The sequence below is a fragment of the Gavia stellata genome, chromosome 13, assembly GCF_030936135.1.
Source record: "Gavia stellata isolate bGavSte3 chromosome 13, bGavSte3.hap2, whole genome shotgun sequence".
Lineage (NCBI taxonomy): Eukaryota > Metazoa > Chordata > Aves > Gaviiformes > Gaviidae > Gavia > Gavia stellata.
Window position 1 is genome coordinate 8,957,593 of NC_082606.1, and position 19,422 is coordinate 8,977,014.

Genomic DNA, 19,422 nt, shown 5'->3' on the forward strand with positions numbered 1-19,422 from the left:
AAACTACAAATTCTTTACCTTTGAAGTATATACTTACGGCTAATGAAAACTCCTCATTTGCCTGTAAAAATCACAAAGAATAGGCTATTATTGTGTATTTCCTGCAAAGTTTTTTTAAAGGCAGAAAACAGGCTGCTCTTCCTACAAAAAATTTAATGCTAATGTTTTCCAAAATTTGTAGAACCTGATCCATAGAAATATGAGCCAAAAGGCCAAGTTCATGACCTTAGCTCAATAAAGCCTGACACAGCCACACCAAAGATCCATGCAGCCTAGCACCTTATCTTGCAACATGACCAGTAACAGATGCTTATAGAAGAAGAGAGCATGTGTAGAGTGATCCTTTCCTTGCTGTAGCCTCACAGCTTCTGGTAATCAACAATTTAAAGACTTCCTGAGCCTGAAGGTGCATGTGGACAATTGTATTTAATAGCAACCAACGGCCTTGTCATCCATGCCTCTTGAAGTCCAGTACCTCTTGAACCTCCTGACTATTGTGAGGCCTCAAGCCCATGCCTATGCAATGACAACACATAAATGACTTCTAATTTATGATACTGATTTCTAATTTGTGATGCTGGTCCAGTTTGCACTACTTCTTTTCTGTTTCTTATATTCTCTAGTGCTTTGAAAATTGTTTTAAGTACTACTATTTACTTTTCACACACTCCCCCACAAATAATAAGTGAAAAATCATAAAGACCTCTTTTTCTGTGGTACCATCACTGTTTGATTCCACTTCTCTCCTTCTTTCCTTCTGACCTCTCCTTTTATGGAGCTTACATACATTAAAAGGGTAGTCTGCCAACCCTTTCATCCCTTAGCCTGCCTGCTTCTTATGAAACACCCTTCCATGGATCACCTTCTCTCCCAGTCCCCTAGTGCATGGCTCTCAAAACTCTTCCCTCAACAGCTCACTAGGATGGGTTCTGCAGAAACCCGGCAGGCTATGAATTTCATTTTGACAACTGTCACACTGAAAGAAAGAAAATCATACCGAGTATGAAAGCAAGCCTAAAAATATTGTGCCTTCTTAGATTCCAGCAGCTTTCTTGGCTTCTCTGCTTGCTTTAGTTCATACTCTTCAGCAGCTTACTTGGTATGGGCATTTTAACGAAAGTGTTTATTTTTTACTGTGTTGCTTTTAGTGAACCAGAGCTAATCCACGATCCTCCTTAATTATGGCAATCTCCTCTCAGGCTTCACTGAGAGGTTTTTTTCCTCATCTTCCACAATCAGATGAAACTTAAACTGCCAAAACCAATTTTTCTTCCAGCCGATCTGACCATGTCAACACTTGCTGCTATCCCTTTCCTACCTTCCCTTGAAAGTCCCTAATCAATTCAAATATCTCATTACATCTTACTGTATTTCTCCTTGATCTTTCTGGTCCCTAGCTGTAGGGTGTTTGAAACTCTCACTCACCAGGACCTTGGGAGTGGTTCTGTAAAGCTCAGCTATCATCTCCCACATTATCCCAGTTGTTTACTATACACGCCTTTCCCTTTTACTCTGTCCCTTTATGCCTCAGCTTCTTCATGGTTCCATGTATTCCTGTCTATTTGACTTCCTTTAAAAAAATTACTAGCAACAATTTAATTAAAATAAAATGCAGTCATTTATATTTTCTGAGCTTAAGAACAGATCCAGACTCAGGACGTCTGACGTACCCATGTGTCTGCTGTAGGGCTGCAGAGCTCAGAAGTACAGGAAAGGTGATACAAGTCTCTTCTCTTCCCCAGTTAAATGAACAGTGGACCTTATTTATTTCCAAGGCAAGTGCTGATAAGGGGACAATTTTTACACATATCAAAAATGCAGAGAGGTTCTTCATATTACCTTCTGATTTTCTGAAAGAACTTTTGCTAAGTAGCAAAGGTGAGAGGCCTTCAAACAGCAGAGAAAAGCAGCCATCAGAAGCTGCTTCACCCTTCATTTGCCTTTATTTCCACTCAAACCTGTGAATTCAGTTTTACAGGCTTTGCAAATACAGCCATTTTGACTGCTGTGAGCTGTTTGGCCATGTCTGTACATGTGTGCTCCATCTGAATGGGAACTGCATACCCTTAAGTTCCTGGTGCACATGGAATAGTTGGGTGCAGTATGTTCTGGGTTTAAGATTAGAGATGATTATGGAGAGCAAGAAGTTATACATTTAAAAATATGTGCATTTCAAGCACTGACTGGATTAAAAATTGTATTTTGCTTGTTGCACCATTTTAATGAGTTCTAATAACTTCTGTTCAAAAACAAATGTGTTACCTCCAAATCAGAGTGGCTTACAACTCTCTCCAGTTGTTAAATGCTCTGAAGATGAGAATTATAGATAGCACACAAAACATTTGAAGCCCTGGCCAACAAGAAATGTATCCTAAGTGGCTGGCTTCCACTTTGTTCAAACTATGACCCATTAAAATGCAGACAGATTACAGATAGGATTCAGGTCTGTGTTCATGCAATTCTGTAGAGTAACCCAAATAAATATCCAACAAATTGGTTTGGATGCCTGTGTAAACAAAAGGTCTATAAACAACTGCAATAAACCCCAGCAAAAGAGTCTGCATTTTGCTTGGCAGAATGTTTTCTTTATGCACTTAGATTAACAAACCATGATCTCATCATTAGTCAACAAGATACTAGAGAGACCATCAAAGCAAACTACAGGAGAGTCGAGATTGATTCATGCCAAACAAATGTTTGTAGCTAACAGCTGTATTACCACTGATTCTAATTTACTCAGCAGGATTCTCCTTTCATTTCCAAAGTGGGATGAATGTCACAATGCATGATGTAGACCGAGTGTCTACCTACTGCACGAGCAGTAAGTTCTGTCAGCTCTCCTGGATCACACAATCTCTTGCTGGTTTTGGATATCATGAAGAATTACATCCTGGCATTTTCTACTTTAGCAACAAGAATCCTAAAGGTGATTTGACCTGTTCTGAGAAGTCTGTTAGCTTACCATGTTACACACGTGCCCTGTTCAAAATAAGGAGGATTTAGAGAGGCTATGTTATCATTCATTCCTGCTTCTGCTGAATCTTCTTGATTGTATCTTGGACAGCTTGTGCCTCCTGAATGAAAAGTAGTTGTTTCCGTTTTCTTTCCTTGATGTTTTTGGTAGAATTTAGGGAGCTGTCCTTGGACAACTGTTGTGCCATTTTGCCTATAAAAGATATTTGTCAAAATGATTCACCTTCTTAAAACTGCAACAAATAGGTGTATCAGCCCTGTCAAAGTTAAAAAGAGTTTAGCCACAGACTTCCATGGGGCCAGGATTTAACCCAAGGAACAAATAAGCCATTTATAGCTTAGGAGTCTCTCCAGGAATTTCTGTTTGGGATTGCCTTTTTACTTGTGCTGCACTACTCACTATGCTCTTTTCAGGGCTGCTCCTCACACAGGGCATTGCACTGTCAAATAAAACTGCTATTCTTCATGTTAACATCTCAAAAGTCACTTGTCTTTGCTGGAGATACACCCTGAACATGCCATGTGGTCCTAAAATGTTTCTTGGAAAGATTTTTGCATACAATCTGGAATTTAAAAAAAATCAGACAGACTAAGTAAGCAGCAGCATGGGTTTGAAGGTTTTGCCAAAACACTGACATCCAGTGCCTCAATAGCTGGAGAAAGAAAACTGCAATTCCAGAAAACATAGAAAATGTCTGTCTGATCATACCATCTTCCCAAAACTTAATCAATCTCTTGTAACTTAAAACACTTACTGTTCTTTAGATAGTCTCTCAATATCCCAGGAAAGGTATGGTAACGAAGATGGGCAGTCCAGTTACTTAAAATGCCTAAAAGTAACCGAAGACGTATGTCTCCTCTGTCAATTTTTGCACTGTTCATGGAATCTTTTAATCTATGTAGCTTCCTGTGCAGTCTTACCTTCACAGTCTTGTCTGTGGCAGTGTGCAAGAAAATCACCTGCTTTTCAGCTTGACTGCTGTTCCCCTACATTCAGGTGTTCCCTAATGAGTTAACATGTATCTGCGATCAAAGAAGGTTCAGAGCCAGACATTCTAACAGAGCTGTAGAGGAAGTTATCACAAACCTTGGAGGTTTGATTTAGACTCATGAGACTTCCAGTGCTTTAACAGTAACAGGCAAACCCACCTGTACCATTTAGAAACACTGTTTTCTGTCTGAAAACAGAAAATTAAGACAACGTGAAAGGCAACAGACTTCTTTTTAATTTCTGCACAAAGTATTTAAAATGTGACTGCATAAGCCTCCTCTTAAAAGAGACATTAAACTTCCAAACAGAGAAGGCATAAATAAGCAACAATCAAATGTTCTATATCATGATACACTCTCAATGCCTAACGTCATACAGTTCACAGTCCAAAAACAGATCCTTCCAGGACTATTCTTCAAATAGCTTTTTTGCATAGGGGTGCTGCAAAATGCTTCTTTAATCTTTTTTGTTGTTGTTTTTCTGAATAACAAATTGTTTTCTTTGAGATGGGCCAAATTACATCTGCCTCACCCTCCATGCCTCTTACAAGGTTATGGTACTTCACAAGCTATCCAGGGATACTCCTGATATCAATCTTGAAGCCTATTCAAAACAAAGATGGGGAGTCAGGGCTTTCTCTGCCAACATTCCTGCTGAATAATCGCACAGCTCCATTATCTGTGGGGGAGTCCTCTCATCCAGTGTTCCCTCGCAAGGCTGTACTGCCTGTTGGGAGCTCACAGATACAGCTGAGAGACACCACAGGAAGCATGTACTGAACGGGCATACAGATTGCAACACTATCACTTATCCCTTTCATGCTGTCTTTCTCCATAAAGAAAGGGTCAGTCACAAAAGGCTGCCTTTGTCACAAAATAATCCCAGCGCTGGTGCCTTCCCTAAGATTTTTCTCAACCTGTAAGTGCATAAGGCACAATAGGAGCACAGTGAACAAAAATGCTGAGCAGCATGAGCCCTACCATCCTGTCTACACTGATTTCTAATGGGAAGGACACGGTGAAGCTGTCTGGTAAGTTTACACTTGGAAACTTGACAACGACCTCCCTGTATTAAGAACAGTCTGGACCATACTTTTCCAAATTAACACCATTGTCTCTGAGCCCTTTGGACTTTAATATTTGCCATATATGTAATATTTGGACTTGCATATTTGCCAATCACTTGTTTTCATAGAATCCTTTCAAAATATTTACTTAAATCAACAAAAGAGTTTTGACATTAAAGTGGTAGAATGGAAGGCAGAGAGATGGTGGGCTGGACACATTGCTCTGGCTTCCTTGGTCTGTCCTGCTCTTTCTGAGTTTTTGAGGGGAAATAGGTGGTGGTTGTTCTTTGAAAGAGAGAGGTTCAAGGCAGTGACGGTGTGAATGGCATTGGCTGGCACTGGCTGTAAACACAGCACTCTCACTGATTTCCAGTGTACATTTTCAGCAGTTTGAGAGATTGGAATTTCCAGATGACGTGCTCAATGTATGCGGTGGGGGTGGAGGGCAGGAAAGGTCCTTCTTTTTCATGTTCACTTCTGGCTGTCAGTCAAACATAGCAATAAAATCAGCTCCAATTAAGGGGATATGCAAGGAATTTCATGATAATGTCAACACTCCATTCCATCAATACAGGGGTAAAGAAAAGAAGCTAATTTTAAATTTCTTTTAAAAAAAAAATAAAATAACCTCAGTCACACTTGGCTGTGGTATCACCAGATAAACAGTTAATCACAAAGGTGCATGAAGTGGCTGACAATTCCTTCATTATCCTGTGGGGTTTTTGCTTTGTTTTTTCTGTGGGGGCCCTGGTTTCTGTTTCATTTGCTTTCTGATTACTCCAGTGCTGACTTAACTTTCTCCAGCAGACTGCCTTCAGTTCTCTAAGAGGTTCAGCTTCTCATCCATTAACCCCTTACTGCAGGGAATCTCACTCACCTGACCTTAGAAATAGAAAACAGCTAGAGAGACCAGAGTACTACGTGAATAAAAAAGTTCAGCTCTGGACTCACTCCCATCTCACTTCACATCTAACTTTCTCTGTGACCTTAAAACATGTCCCAGTTAAAAGAAAGCACTTAACAAGGTTCTCGAGCTTCTCAAATATTTAATAGATACTTTTAATCCTGTGTTTTACCACGTAGGGGCCTAAACCTACCTGTGATTACTTCCTTAGCTGCAAAATGGGCATAGTTACACTGCAATAGTATAAATCTGATCTATTTTGGATTCATTGATCCAGGGAGGGGAGAATTTCCAGGGAGCACAGCTGCCTCTCCAACTGTACTGATGTGGAAACACGTCAAATACGTAGCTGTCAGATTGCTACTCCCATTTAATCTACCCTCATGTTCCTTGGCAAGATCTACAATTTGCAGCTGCTCCAGCCACAGGGCTGCATTCTGCTCCAGCTGACCCTGCGATCTACAAAGACATTTTAGAGGTGCTTTTGACCTCCTCAACCTATATTAGATTATCTGTGGTGCAGCTGAGGGTCAGGTCTGGGATGGTGCTTTTGTAACTTCTTGCCCTACTTGGTATTCTGCTGTGTGCTGTTAATCCTGCAGAAAAGGCTGATGATTTCATCAGAATTTGAGATATTCTGAATCATGATTTCATGGTCAAATTACTTAAACCTTTGGCAGTAAAAACTATTTGGAGGAGAACAAATGCCCTCCTACAAACAGGTTGGCTAGCAGTTGAGTAACTATAGGTAGTAAGAGTGAAATAAATTCTAAAAGCAGTGATCATCTGGGATAACTAACACCTGGACCATATAAAGAAGTATGATAGCAGTTATTACTAATGAATAGTAATAAGCTTAATACATGCTTAATACATACTCAGATATCAGGTCTATTTTTTTCCGACTAAAAATTGTATAACTAAACCTCTTAATAATAGTATCTAAAACCTTGTGAACATGCCACTAGTTTGGATGGAAGTAATTCTAGTTACAGCAATTTCAGATTTTTAATTCAGCCCTCCTAAAACACAGCCCCAAGCCATTTTAGCGTAGATGCAAATGGATGAAAGGTACAAACACTTTGTGCTGTGCCTTATCCCCTCTCATTTTCTAAAAAAAAAAAGCCTGGAAAGCTGTCCACTGCTGATGAGAATCTGCTTGGATTGAAGAACCTGCTGGATTATTTAAGCTCTGTTCCAGTGATAGCCAACACTGGCTGTTAAAGTGAACTGTATGACTACATTCCCTGTAAAATGTGACTCCATTTCCTTTCAGGTTGGGAAGCTGATCCAAGAAGCAGCTGGAAGGAGTAATTTGAAGAGAGTTACACTGGAGCTGGGTGGGAAAAGCCCAAACATTATTTTTGCAGATGCTGATTGTAAGTCAGCACTTCCATATTTTTCTTAAAAACATGTTTGGGTGGTGTCTTTTTTTTTTTTTTCATACAAAGTGAAATGGACCAATATAGCTGTATCTTATTGCACTTTTTAATCTTACAGAAGCAGCCTAAGGGGTGATATTTTTATAAAAAGACAACATTCAAACCCACAGATTCATAGACAAGAAGAAAACAGAAAAAAGTTATAACCAACCATATAGAAATGGTGTTAGTCACAGTCATGGTCCCATACACATTTGGCATCCTAAACTCTGCAGCAAGGTGGTTTAGTGCTTTAAATCTGGAAATTCTGTCATTTTTTTGCTTCACAGCAATTAGAAAAAGGGAGGGCTTTAATTTACACTTCAGTGGCTAATTTAGTTAGTGCAGTATTCCTTTGTTAAGTGGTTTTGATAGTAGCTGTAAATGGAGATTATTCCATTTTTTAAATTTTCACAATTGAAGAATTGTGTATTGAAATATCCTCATTGCCACTGTCAGCAGGGAGCTGAAGATTTTGGCAGCTGGATGATGTTGTGCAGCTGAGATTTTTGGCACCTGAGAAGGTACAGGACAGCCGTTAGGATAGGATAAAAACACAAACTGGAAGTTTCTGCTTAAATGATCAGCAATGACATAGTTAAAAATGTTGATATCTAAATTGTCAGCAGGAGGTTTTGAAGTTAACACCCCATTAAGATGAATGGGACAGTTCACACCCTGCTTTAAGTTATTGTTTCAGGCTGTGTGCAGGCACACTGTACTCCATGCATTTTCTGAGAACTTTGTAACCCAAATAAATAGACATATAAGGATTTGGTTTTTTAATTTAAAAGGGGAAAGTGAATAGAAGAATGATTCTGAATAGCATGAATTACAAGAGTTGGTTACAATCCTATATTCGTTTTCAAAACTTACCAATGTCTGAAAGACTAGGGAAAGCTTGAGAAGTTTCAGCAGCTTTTCTACATAGAAATGTTTTACCAAGTTGGGGGGTCTAAATTACAGCCACAGTCATCCTGGTAAGCTAAAAAGGCTCCTGTTAACTGGAGCCAGATGCAGATGTTATAGCCTTCTACACCAGTTACTCATCTCCATCTCCCACCAGAAATCACCACATCTCCAATGTCCCTAACCTACTAACTCAGACTGGATCACCTGAATACTTCTAGTAGAGTAATATACGCTGGGGGCAGGTCTGTGTTACAGCCTTCCACAGGGAAAAGACAAATGCTCCTAGTTGCCATGCAGAGCTGTAGTTTATCTGTGACTTGCTGTATCTACCAAATAAGGTTGAGGACCTGGGGAGAAGTTGCAGGCAACAGAGGACTAACAGGGCACAGAGGAGAGCACAGTCTTCTTCAGCACTGTCTGTTCCACAGTATATCATACTAAAGCTCTCTGGTCTTCCCATAATTACAGCCACCAGCACTTGACCTGAGATTCAGACTTCAAAGCTCTGATTATTTAAGAACGGCAGACAATTTGCTCACCATTCCAAGGGAGCTGTTTGTTGTCTTTGAGGAACACTGTGTGCCAAAAGTTAGCATAAAGCATGACAAAGCTGTTTAAAGTTTAGTGCACCAAAAAAACCAGAGAAGAATGGTTAAAGCCCTTCATGGTGAAAAACTGTTTTAACAATAGAGGAAGAAACATCAGTTGATCAGTTCTATCCACTAGTCTTTTCAATCTCCATGGAACTGCCTGGGAAAATTTGAATGTGGTCCAGGGAACACCCTATATAATTTTTTTCCAAGACCACACTGAGGGCAGAATAAGACATTTCTGTTAGATGGAGTTGTCTAGGATGTGCTGAAAGTAAAGCACTGTTGCTTTGTTTATTCCATAATAGATTATACTTTATAACAGAGGTATTACAGTGCTGTAGGGCATCACTTTTTAAGGATGAATTCAATATCCTTGTCTAGTCCGCTATTACACCCAATGGGAGAATTTAGCTCTGAATGTCTAAATACGACTGGATCCTCCCTCCTGCTTGGATAGTGGATGTGTTAGTTGTATCTCCAAGGAAGTTAGAGTGGAAATCAAGGCTTGATTGTTCTATAATTGACCTATATTTTTAAAGCCTTACCCGGTCACCTGTATAGGCCAAGAAGATGATTCTGTCTTGCAGAAAAATAATCTGGCTTTTTGGGAAGGATAGGTCTTGCCATGATCAAAGTCAAATTCTCTCAAGTACTTGGTTGGCTGTAATTCTCACGTATGCAGAATTAAACCAAGTGCAAACTTGGGATCACAGACAAATTTTCACCTACTGTACTGACTCCAGTCAGACAGACTTCTATAATGTGGGGCACAATCTGCCTCCTAGGGTCTCTTAAGAGTTTTAGTTGATAAATTACATGTTGCTGGCATATAAGACACTGGTGAAGTTGTTCTTGTGTACCCTACTCCTATAGACTGCTAAAGCACTGTCTTGATTTAATTTTTGCAGTGGAATATTAAGCAATATTTTGTGGCTTGTGTCACAAGGTGGCTTGTGCAATGTATTACCTATGGACCCTTCTTTACCTAGATGACGCCTGAAGTCCCAAGTGGTCCCTTGCAACCTAGTGTTTCTGAAACAGTTGTAATGCTCCTAATATCCCTCCAGTATAGCTCTGTTCAGGGTGGAATAAATGGGGAAAAAATCAACTTTAGACACGTTTAAAAACTCACATTTTCACAGAGATTATGACACAAAATGAAATTAAACATCTTCATTTATGACCCGCCACAACAATAGTGTTTTTTGATTTGGTCACTGTTTTGGATTTTTTTACCAAATCCTACTTCCGCTTTGAAGTTTTGGGAATGTGGCACTATGTAATACTCATGACACTGGTGCAATAGCAGATGTGTCTATGATGTTTCAGAGCAACATACACTGTCTTGGTTTTTTAGTGGACTATGCTGTGGAACAAGCTCACCAAGGGGTCTTCTTCAATCAAGGTCAATGCTGCACTGCAGGCTCACGGATTTACGTGGAAGAATCAATCTATGAAGAGTTTGTTAGAAGAAGCGTAGAACGTGCAAAGAGGAGAGTTGTGGGGAGTCCTTTTGACCCAACTACGGAACAAGGTCCACAGGTAAAGGAATAGTGCTTCAGCTCTACAGCCCAGAAGGTGCCTGGAAGTGTTTAAACTCTACTAGGACAGAGCTCAGTCAGTGCATACTCACTCACAGTCCAGGGTAGATGATATGATAAACATTTTAAAGATTAAAATTCTAAAGGAGTAGATAACCTGTGCAGCTCAGAGGTGTTTCTTGTTAAGTAAAAACTCTCATCTCAAATATCAGTACATTTGCCTCCCAGCTTTAACAGCAAGATTCTGATCTCCAGCACCCAAGATACAGCTGTAAACTGTGAGAAGCTCTCAAAAGTCTCTGTGGGCACTTACTTTCCAGAATTATCTACAACCATAACTGTTCTTTTAGACCACTAGAGAGACAGGAATTCTAAGCAAAAGATGGGCAGAATTAGAAATAGGTCTTTAGAAAATGTTCCTGCCACTAATAACAAGCTGGGCTTATACCACTTTCAGGAAGTTAACCTGGAACGAAAAATAATGATCTGCTTTGTTTGTGCTTAATAAAACAGATTGCTTAGCAGGAATGTGGGTTGTCATATACATAAGGGAACACATCCTTAAGAAGACTGAGCCCTAGGTTACAGTCAGCAGCTACTTGTAGATCTTTGGCATCTCCAGCTTGAAGAGTAGTGAATATAAGCATGAGTCTACTCCCTGGGACATGACTTGCCAAAAAAACCAATTTTGACTTGATTGTCAAGTGCATGGTCTGCAAGTCAAAGGGCTTCTTCTCTCTTTCAGATTGATAAAAAACAATACAACAAGATCTTGGAACTGATTCAAAGCGGCATTACTGAAGGAGCAAAACTTGAATGTGGGGGTAAAGGGCTAGGAAGAAAGGGCTTCTTCATTGAACCTACGGTGTTTTCCAATGTAACAGATGACATGCGGATTGCCAAGGAGGAGGTATTCACACACATGGGCAAGATCATTTTAGAATGTCCTAAACATGATTTTTTTTCTTTTGTTTACTTCCTGAGACAAAAGCTTTAGAGTGAAAATTACAATCTTTTCAGAACTCCTTATGCACACAGCAACTGACAACATCATTTGGGTAAAGAAACTCAATTTTTGTCATTGGCTGTAAAGTCTCATATCTCAAAGAAGAGATAAGGGAAGAATGGATGAGTTCCACTGAGGCAACTGCTTTGGGAAATTCATGCAGTTTTACAGACAGCTATTATCACTATTAAATGTTGCTGTGGGAATTTGTAAAGAGTACAAAAGGAGAAAGAAGACAATCGAAAAAGCAGAATAAAACAGGAATAAAATGCCTCTGAGTGGGCTGGTTTATTAATTAATGATTAATTTTTGTTGCAGATTTTTGGGCCTGTTCAAGAAATACTGAGATTTAAAACCATGGATGAAGTTATAGAGAGAGCCAACAATTCTGATTTTGGGCTGGTAGCTGCTGTCTTTACAAATGACATAAACAAGGCCCTGACAGTCTCTTCAGCAATGCAGGCTGGGACAGTCTGGTAAGGCAGAAGTTATCACACTCCTTCTCTTGGAGATAAAGAGCTTGACTCACTATCATTATAGCATCTCAGTTTTGCACCCTTTGTCTAAAAAATGTTTATCTAGACCATTCTAGTGGTGAATCACTAACCAAGATATGGAACAGCTGTAGAGAGGTGTTGTGACTCTGCTCACTGTGGGTGAATGCTATTGAAAACTGGAAAGCGTCTTGCTTCCCATTAGCATGGCAGCCACACTGCTGAATGGCATTACTGAAAACAAAGCAGAGTATAAACGACCCTTTCTGTGGAGCAGAGGAATCCTGTGAGGTCTCTGCTAAAGGCACAAAGAATCATGTACTTTCTACAACATTAAGGAACTGAATCCTTAGGAATAGGTAATGCCACTTCTAGAGTTAATAGCTTGCAATTTGTATGTCAAGCCTGGGTAAACTAAAGATCCATGAGAAATCAGGGAGAAAAAGGACAAATTCAAATCTAATAGCTTGGTGTTCTAAACTGGCACTGAGGTTTGTCAGCAGATTAGCAGTTTATTACTGAAGCTGCGTCCAAGTGTTCCATGCCCTCCTCCAGTCCTCACAAGTCAAATCCCATTCTCCTTATGAGTAAGGAGCTGAGTGCTGGTTTTGTGACATAAATCCCTCATTTCTTTTCAACATGAGAGAAGTTTGTTATTACTAAGAGGTATACAGTGTCCTTAGCTCCACAGGTTTCAGCTTCTCCCTGAGTTGTCCAAAGGTCTCTCTGACAGCGCAGTTGGACTTACTTAATGCCTCTTCCTGTTACAGGATAAATTGCTACAATGCCTTAAATGCCCAAAGTCCTTTTGGAGGATTCAAAATGTCTGGCAATGGGAGAGAGATGTAAGTATTACAATGCTGTCTTCTAAACTGCTTTCAGCTCCACAACTTAATAAACATTAGTGAATTCTTCCATACAAATTAAGATGAGGAAATATTCCCATCTGAGGATCAGTCCTTAATATAAGATGACTGATAATCATTGCCACTTCTACATGCAATTGATTTACATGGTAAGACCATTTTTTTTCCTTTTTTTTTTTTTCTTGACATAGCAGAATAAGTATGTTACTGAACTCCCTTCTTATTCTGAAAGGAACTGAAAATTTCTGAGTATTTTTCTGAACTTGTCATCTTGTGTTTTCTGAGAGTTTTTCTTAGCCATATTAACCAGCACTTTTGCAGAAAGATTCTCTTTTTGGTACTGCTGTGTGCTTGTTGACTGGTTTCGTGTACTTGTTTCAGAGTTGTTTTGCCATATATTTTGCCTCTCCTGCTATTTTTTTCCCTACATTTATTAATATGGGTGCATCTGAATTTTATTAAAATGTTATTTATCTCTTCCAGATTTGTAAACATTGTTAAATGAAATCAGGCCTAGAAAAGGCTGGACAAATGTGTTTACTTCCCTTTCAGAAAATCACCTTCCATTACAAAGCTTTCTGTCTTTTTTTATTCCATTTAGAACTAAGTGCCAAATATTTTGAAATGGAGCTCCACGCTCAAATACTGTCCCACGTACCTAAGTTAAAGTCTTACCAGTTTTTAATTCTCATTACAATCACAAGGAAGTTTAGCAATTGCATCAGCCCCAGATTGGTTACGCATACAAAGGATTCAATTAATTTCTGTGCAGGAGGCATGTATACCAGATATGTCTCACCTAAGCTTTCAAAATAGCTTATGGCTAATGGCAAACTCAGCAGTAAAACTAAAGTAAGGTCAAACTCTTTAAAACTTTAAATATGTTGAAGTATACAACTTGATCTATAAAATAAGCTCTGTGTAGTCTGAAATATTTTCCCTCATTAGGGAGTACTTTGAATAACACATTCATACTATTCTCCACATTCATGAGCTATGAGGTGATCTCACTCTGGCATAAATATGTCAGCTCATCTAACTCTTATCATTGTGAAAATATTCTAAAACTACTAAGCTCGATAGAGCACATGTGTAACTTGACACCCAAGAGTGACCCCATTGACTTCAGGGAGGTTAACTGTGCAAGCAAAATATTCACATATTGATATCATAGAGTTTTTGAAAGGGGGGAAAACCACACAGCACCCCAGCTTCCAGAGAAAAATCTACAGTAGTTGTACACTTGATTCCCATCTACAGCTTTGAAAATATTCATCATAAACAATAAATGTTTGGAATGGCAATAATTTCTACCTCACAAAGATGCCTGAAAACCTACTTAGGAGTAATTATTCTACTCCTTTGAGAACCCTTTTGATCAGGTATCACCTTCTAATTCACCTCCTCCCCCCTGCATTAATATCTGCATACTTTTTATTAAAATGCCACAGTTTCTTAGATCCCTGTTTTTAAGGGATACATTTTACAGCATAAATAATGTTGAGTCAGGCAATTAAAGAACAAAAAAAAAAAAAGAAGAAGATAAAGTGTCCATACATATGTGTGTCATTGCTAAGCTAATACTATGTTACAGCCAGATCATAATTGTGCCACTGTGCTGTCTGTGCTAGCACTGTATTATCTGGGACTTGTTCTGTTCCTGCCTTTAAATTCACAGATTTTTATCACACATGGGGGAAAAAATGAATAGAATTGAGATCTGCTATACTCATTTTACACTACCACAAAATGTAGCAGGGTATGTGCATACCAGTAGAGAACCAGAACTCAGGTACAAGATACAACTGATTTCTGTCTACATTAAGGCTACTTACCATATTCTTGTATTCTTAAAGGAGTCTAAAAGAGAGCTTTTTTTTTTTACATTTACACTTCTTTAAAGCTTCTAATCACTACCTAAGTGGTGTAAAATTTAACTCCTGTAACTAGAAATCATGTGACTCATCCCAGATAGCCACATGTGGTCATTTTATATTAGATAGAGTCCCCCAAAATTCTGGCCTCTGCCCAAATGTCTTCAAGGGAAGGAGGTGCCATTCTACTTCAGAGATATCCTTTAATGTCATAGGAATTATTATTATTTGGATAGCTCTAAGATACAGCAGTGCATAGTTGCATTCCCAAAAAAGAAGTGGAAGCAGGAGAATGGCTTGGAGTTATAATTCTTTTCCTTATCTTTTTTCTCTTGGACTGAGGGAGGGAAGAGAGTATGTAATATTTCTTCTTGAAGAGCAATTTGTTCCCCTTCCCTCACACCTACACAACCAAGGGATAGCATCATGCAAACTTGACCCATGGGCTCCTTCCTTTCCACAGCACAACCCTAGTTCTTGCCCTGATACCAAACTGCAATCCAAGAAGACCCGAAGTGGCCATAGAACAAGATGTTACTGCTCCCTACTTCCCTCTATTAGGCTGTGGGGACAAGCGAGCCCTTTAACTGAACACAGCTGACTCTTCTGCTCTGAATATCTGCAATAACCCATCTTCCTATTCAGCAAGAGCAACTTTTTAACTTTTGAAAAATACTTGCCTTAGTATTCAACACAGTTGTCCACTTCCAAACTTTCAGCCAGAAAACAAATGCATAAGGTCCTGAAGCCTTGAGCTGAAGAAACAGGCAATAAATATATCTAATTTTGTTTGCCAGACCAAGATAAGAAATGAACTGGCAGTTGGAACATACATAAAGGTACTGGATACTCTGTTGGCTAGGTTATCTATTGACTTGCAAAAATGTGTCCAACAGGTGTCTGGAGCCAAGCTGCAGCCCTACTGAATCAAGCACAAACTTTCACACAGAGACTTACTAGCATTAGTTATTGGGCTCCATGCGGCTCCTGGTGACAGCTTCCACTGAGCCACAAAGGAATGGTTTTGTGGCTCAGCTGTCTGATAAATAGCTAAAGTTTTTGGTCATTCTTTGGAGACAAATCTACCCCTTTCTACTGAAAGCTAGGGGTGGGTTCATCCAAATCAATGGGAACCTTTCACATGTCAAAAAATCTTTACTAATATATTTCCTTGCATGTACTTAGATTCTGGTAAATCTTAAAATGCCTACTGAGTCATCAGTCTGAGTTGAATATCAACCACTATATTACACCTAAGGCTTACTAAGCCAACTGGCAGATCAGAAAGTTTTCAAAACTGCAGGTGGAGTGAAATGGGCTGTTAAATACTGATATTTCTGCCCAAATGAATTAACTTTTCAAGGACGGTTATAGGAGTTCCTGCCCCAATGTTATATTTTGTGTAAAACTTACAGTGTAGAGGCAAATACGAAGTAGGCTACACAACATCGGGGGCATACAAAGGGGTTTAATTGCTTTGAACAGTGACCCCTCACTCCATTCTGAAAGCAACACTTATTAGAAGGAGGTTCTGAGGGATTCCCCTGAAATATTCTTTATGGTGCAGCTGGCATTAAATTCTGCACAGGGGGATCCAGAGGGAAGGTAGCATCAAATAGTGAACATGCTAATATGATATCCATGTCAGCACTGTTTAGATTTTAACATAAGGGAACAGTATTGTGTGTGTTTTAGGGGTGGGGATAAGAATTTCACCAAGAAACAAATGTCTGTAAGAGCTTATGCGAAAGAATCCTCATGAGTTCATACAGAAGAGATACTCTACTTCCAGACTTAGACTGTACCTGTTTTGAGGTGGCAACACTGTTTGTTTTACATACACAGCATCCAGCAGATATATTAGAACTTAACTAATGACTTGACTAGAACACACTTTTCCATTACTCAAAATATGCACAGCAAAATGCAAATACCTAAACTTCAGAGAAGACGGGCATAACTCCCAAGAAGCCATGCAATATCCACTCTAAACCTCAGCAGAGTTGCCTAAGAGATGAGCCAGGCTGGAGCTGACTGCAACAAAATCTACATAGCATTCAGAAACACCCACTTCTTAAGCATAATTTATCCAAAGCAGAACATGCTCAGAACCATGTGTCAGATGACTGGGAACTAGTAAGTGGCTAGCTTCTAGCAGTATAGAGGATCTTACCTAAGATGCTTTGCCAGGACAAGAGGTCTTCTACGTAAATCTAGTGTAAAGCTGAGCAAGCTGAACACTCTTTCACAGTATGTGCAAATGCTGATTTCTGCTCCTGGGTATTTTGTCAGGGAAAAAAGATCAGTGGGTTAGGAGTCAAGCTCATCTTTATCCAGCGTTGTAAGTAAGTAGTTCATTTTCCACAGTACTCAGTTTGGACCTTCTCTTTCTTGAGTGCAAATATAAGCAGTAATTTCACTGGCCAGTGGTGTAGGTCTTGGTGTTTGGACATTTTCAAGGTCTGGAAAGGACAGAGGATATCAATTTACTCCCAACAGTTCCATCAACAGACAGTAAGTATTTCTGGGTTTAATGTTGTGCTGTATCTCCTTATTGAATGCTGGAGCCATCCATTGTTCTTTTGACCTAAACTGAAACTTCATCTTCAGGTTTTCTGAAAGATGGCATGAAAGGAAAACCTGTACAAAATCATAGTACAACAGAAACCTATTATGTCAAGAGTTTTAGGTTATATCTTAACTTTATCAAGGAATCGCTTTGCAGGTTTTTGTTTGATAAAGAATTAATGTCTGGTGTAAGCTGATGCTGCAATTTGTTTTTTAGGGGTGAATGTGGATTGAGAGAATATTCTGAAGTTAAAACTGTGACAATAAAGATCCCTCAGAAGAACTCCTAAAATTACAAAGGACCACGTTGTGCAGAAGAGCACATGATGCCACCCTCTCTATTCCTTATGGAGACCAACACTCAGGAATAAAAAGTGTTACACAATATATATTTAAGAAATTAAGTTGCAACTTACATACGGGGCACATAACTGCATATGTAACGCAAACCAACTCTGCATGTTTTCATAAAACTCTCCTGAGAATCGTTACATCTTTATAGATTAAGTCATAACAACAAACAAAATTGCTATTGGGCATCATTTAATAACGGTTCTAGCTATAAAACTGTTAAATGCAAATGCATGCACACACACATTTATCTCTTCTTTAAATAAACAAAATAAGTCTTACTGCTTTCAGGTTGCCTTCTCAAACAGACCTGCCCTTGTACTGACATTCTAGTTTTGACCAGGGCTTTACAAGCCAGATTTTACCCAAAATGCTAGCAACGAACAACATAAACAAGTATCATTGATGTTCTTAAAAAATAAAAGACTCTGAATGGTAACAAGCCAAAACATGATATATTGGCAACTTTCCAATTAGCACGCTCACATAAAGAGGTCAAACTGGGGAGGGAATCAAACCATTATATGGACAATGAAATCCAAATACTTATCAGTGAGATTTGGCTTTCATGACCTGCAGCAATTTGGTTTCCAAAGCTTATTTTCATAATTACTGTATGTCTTACTATAAGCAAAAAATCGTCCCTCATTTACAGGAACTTGAAAGGTTTTACCTGCCTGCCAAAAGAGCATGGCCAGACAGGGTGGGAGGGTGTTAAGGAGAACAGGAACAGATCCCAAGGCTTCACAGACTACTTCAGCTTTCACTGCTTGTCTAATTTTGTTGTTGTTGTTGTTACTGTTGTTGTTTTCACCCTTTTTTTTTTTTTAACACGCAGACTCCATTTATTTGTCTGCTGCTAAACTGCCTGTGATGACACTGGTAATTATTAAGTATTCATTACAGCAGGAAGCACCCAGCAAAAGCCCACCTGGCAAGAAGTAAGCTTGACTTTATTTTCTCACTAAATGATGGCTTGCCATCCTCACCATGCTTGTGAGCCTCAGGTGAGCTTACTGGCTGGTACTGACTTTTCAATTATGTCTGTTCTTTTTTTGGCCCAGGACAAAAATATGAGCTAGTTCTTTGAGAAGTGAGGTGTTTAAAACCTGTCACATTATTACCTGCTGCCTACAGAATCTCTTCCAATTTGTAACTAACAAACTAAACACCATCTCTTTCTTCTTTCCAGCTGCAGAGCTCACTGACTCCCCAGGCTTTTTTTAAAGAGGTTTCATTTCATGTTTTAACTTAGAATTAAGAAAATTTATTTTAAAAGTACAGTAAATCATCTACACTACATAGCTACATTATCTGGGGTGTAAGGACAGAATTATGGCCTCAGGTGTAACAGTTTTCCTAGCTGCAGAGTCTATGCTACAAACTGTTGAAAACTCCAGACCTGATCAGTAAATCATTTCTGCACGTTCTTAACTTCCTTTACTCTCTGAGGAATTCCTCTTAGATTTGAAGTTGTGTGTGTCCTTAAACATGCTGCTGGATCAGGAGAAGACTATCCAGCACTTTGTAGTGTGGTGGTCCTCAATATTTTATATTTCTAACTCATGTCAAACTGTGTATGTGTTTTTAAAGCAATACGTATACATGATGTTATTCAGAAATGACAGTACATTCACAGACATGGAGATGAATCAAAATGTTCCTGAGTTGTTAAATGCAAATGCCATATACTTTTATTGTAGTGTATGTCAGAGTGAAGAAAAACAAAATACAGCAAATAAGAGATTAGTTATCTTTTAAACTGCAATATAAAATGTGAAAAAGGAGATTTTACTCCTTTTCTCCTATTTACTTAAAAAAGAAACTTCCTGTGCTAACAGCATTTACACCGTGTACTCTTT

The 19,422-nt window shown here is 39.0% G+C and overlaps 1 protein-coding gene across 2 annotated transcripts in view; it reads left to right on the forward strand.

The window, feature by feature from the left end:
* ALDH1A2 (aldehyde dehydrogenase 1 family member A2) overlaps nt 1-18,295 on the forward strand; it is a 56,192-nt gene extending 37,897 nt beyond the window's left edge. For both annotated transcript variants that reach the window (XM_009812423.2, XM_009812424.2), the window contains 6 exons: nt 7,211-7,313; nt 10,218-10,402; nt 11,147-11,311; nt 11,726-11,883; nt 12,672-12,746; nt 17,427-18,295. In XM_009812423.2, coding sequence (XP_009810725.1) covers nt 7,211-7,313; nt 10,218-10,402; nt 11,147-11,311; nt 11,726-11,883; nt 12,672-12,746; nt 17,427-17,499 — 759 coding nt within the window. In that variant the 3' untranslated portion in view covers nt 17,500-18,295. The remainder of the gene's footprint in view (nt 1-7,210; nt 7,314-10,217; nt 10,403-11,146; nt 11,312-11,725; nt 11,884-12,671; nt 12,747-17,426) is intronic.
* Nucleotides 18,296-19,422: the final 1,127 nt, after the last annotated feature.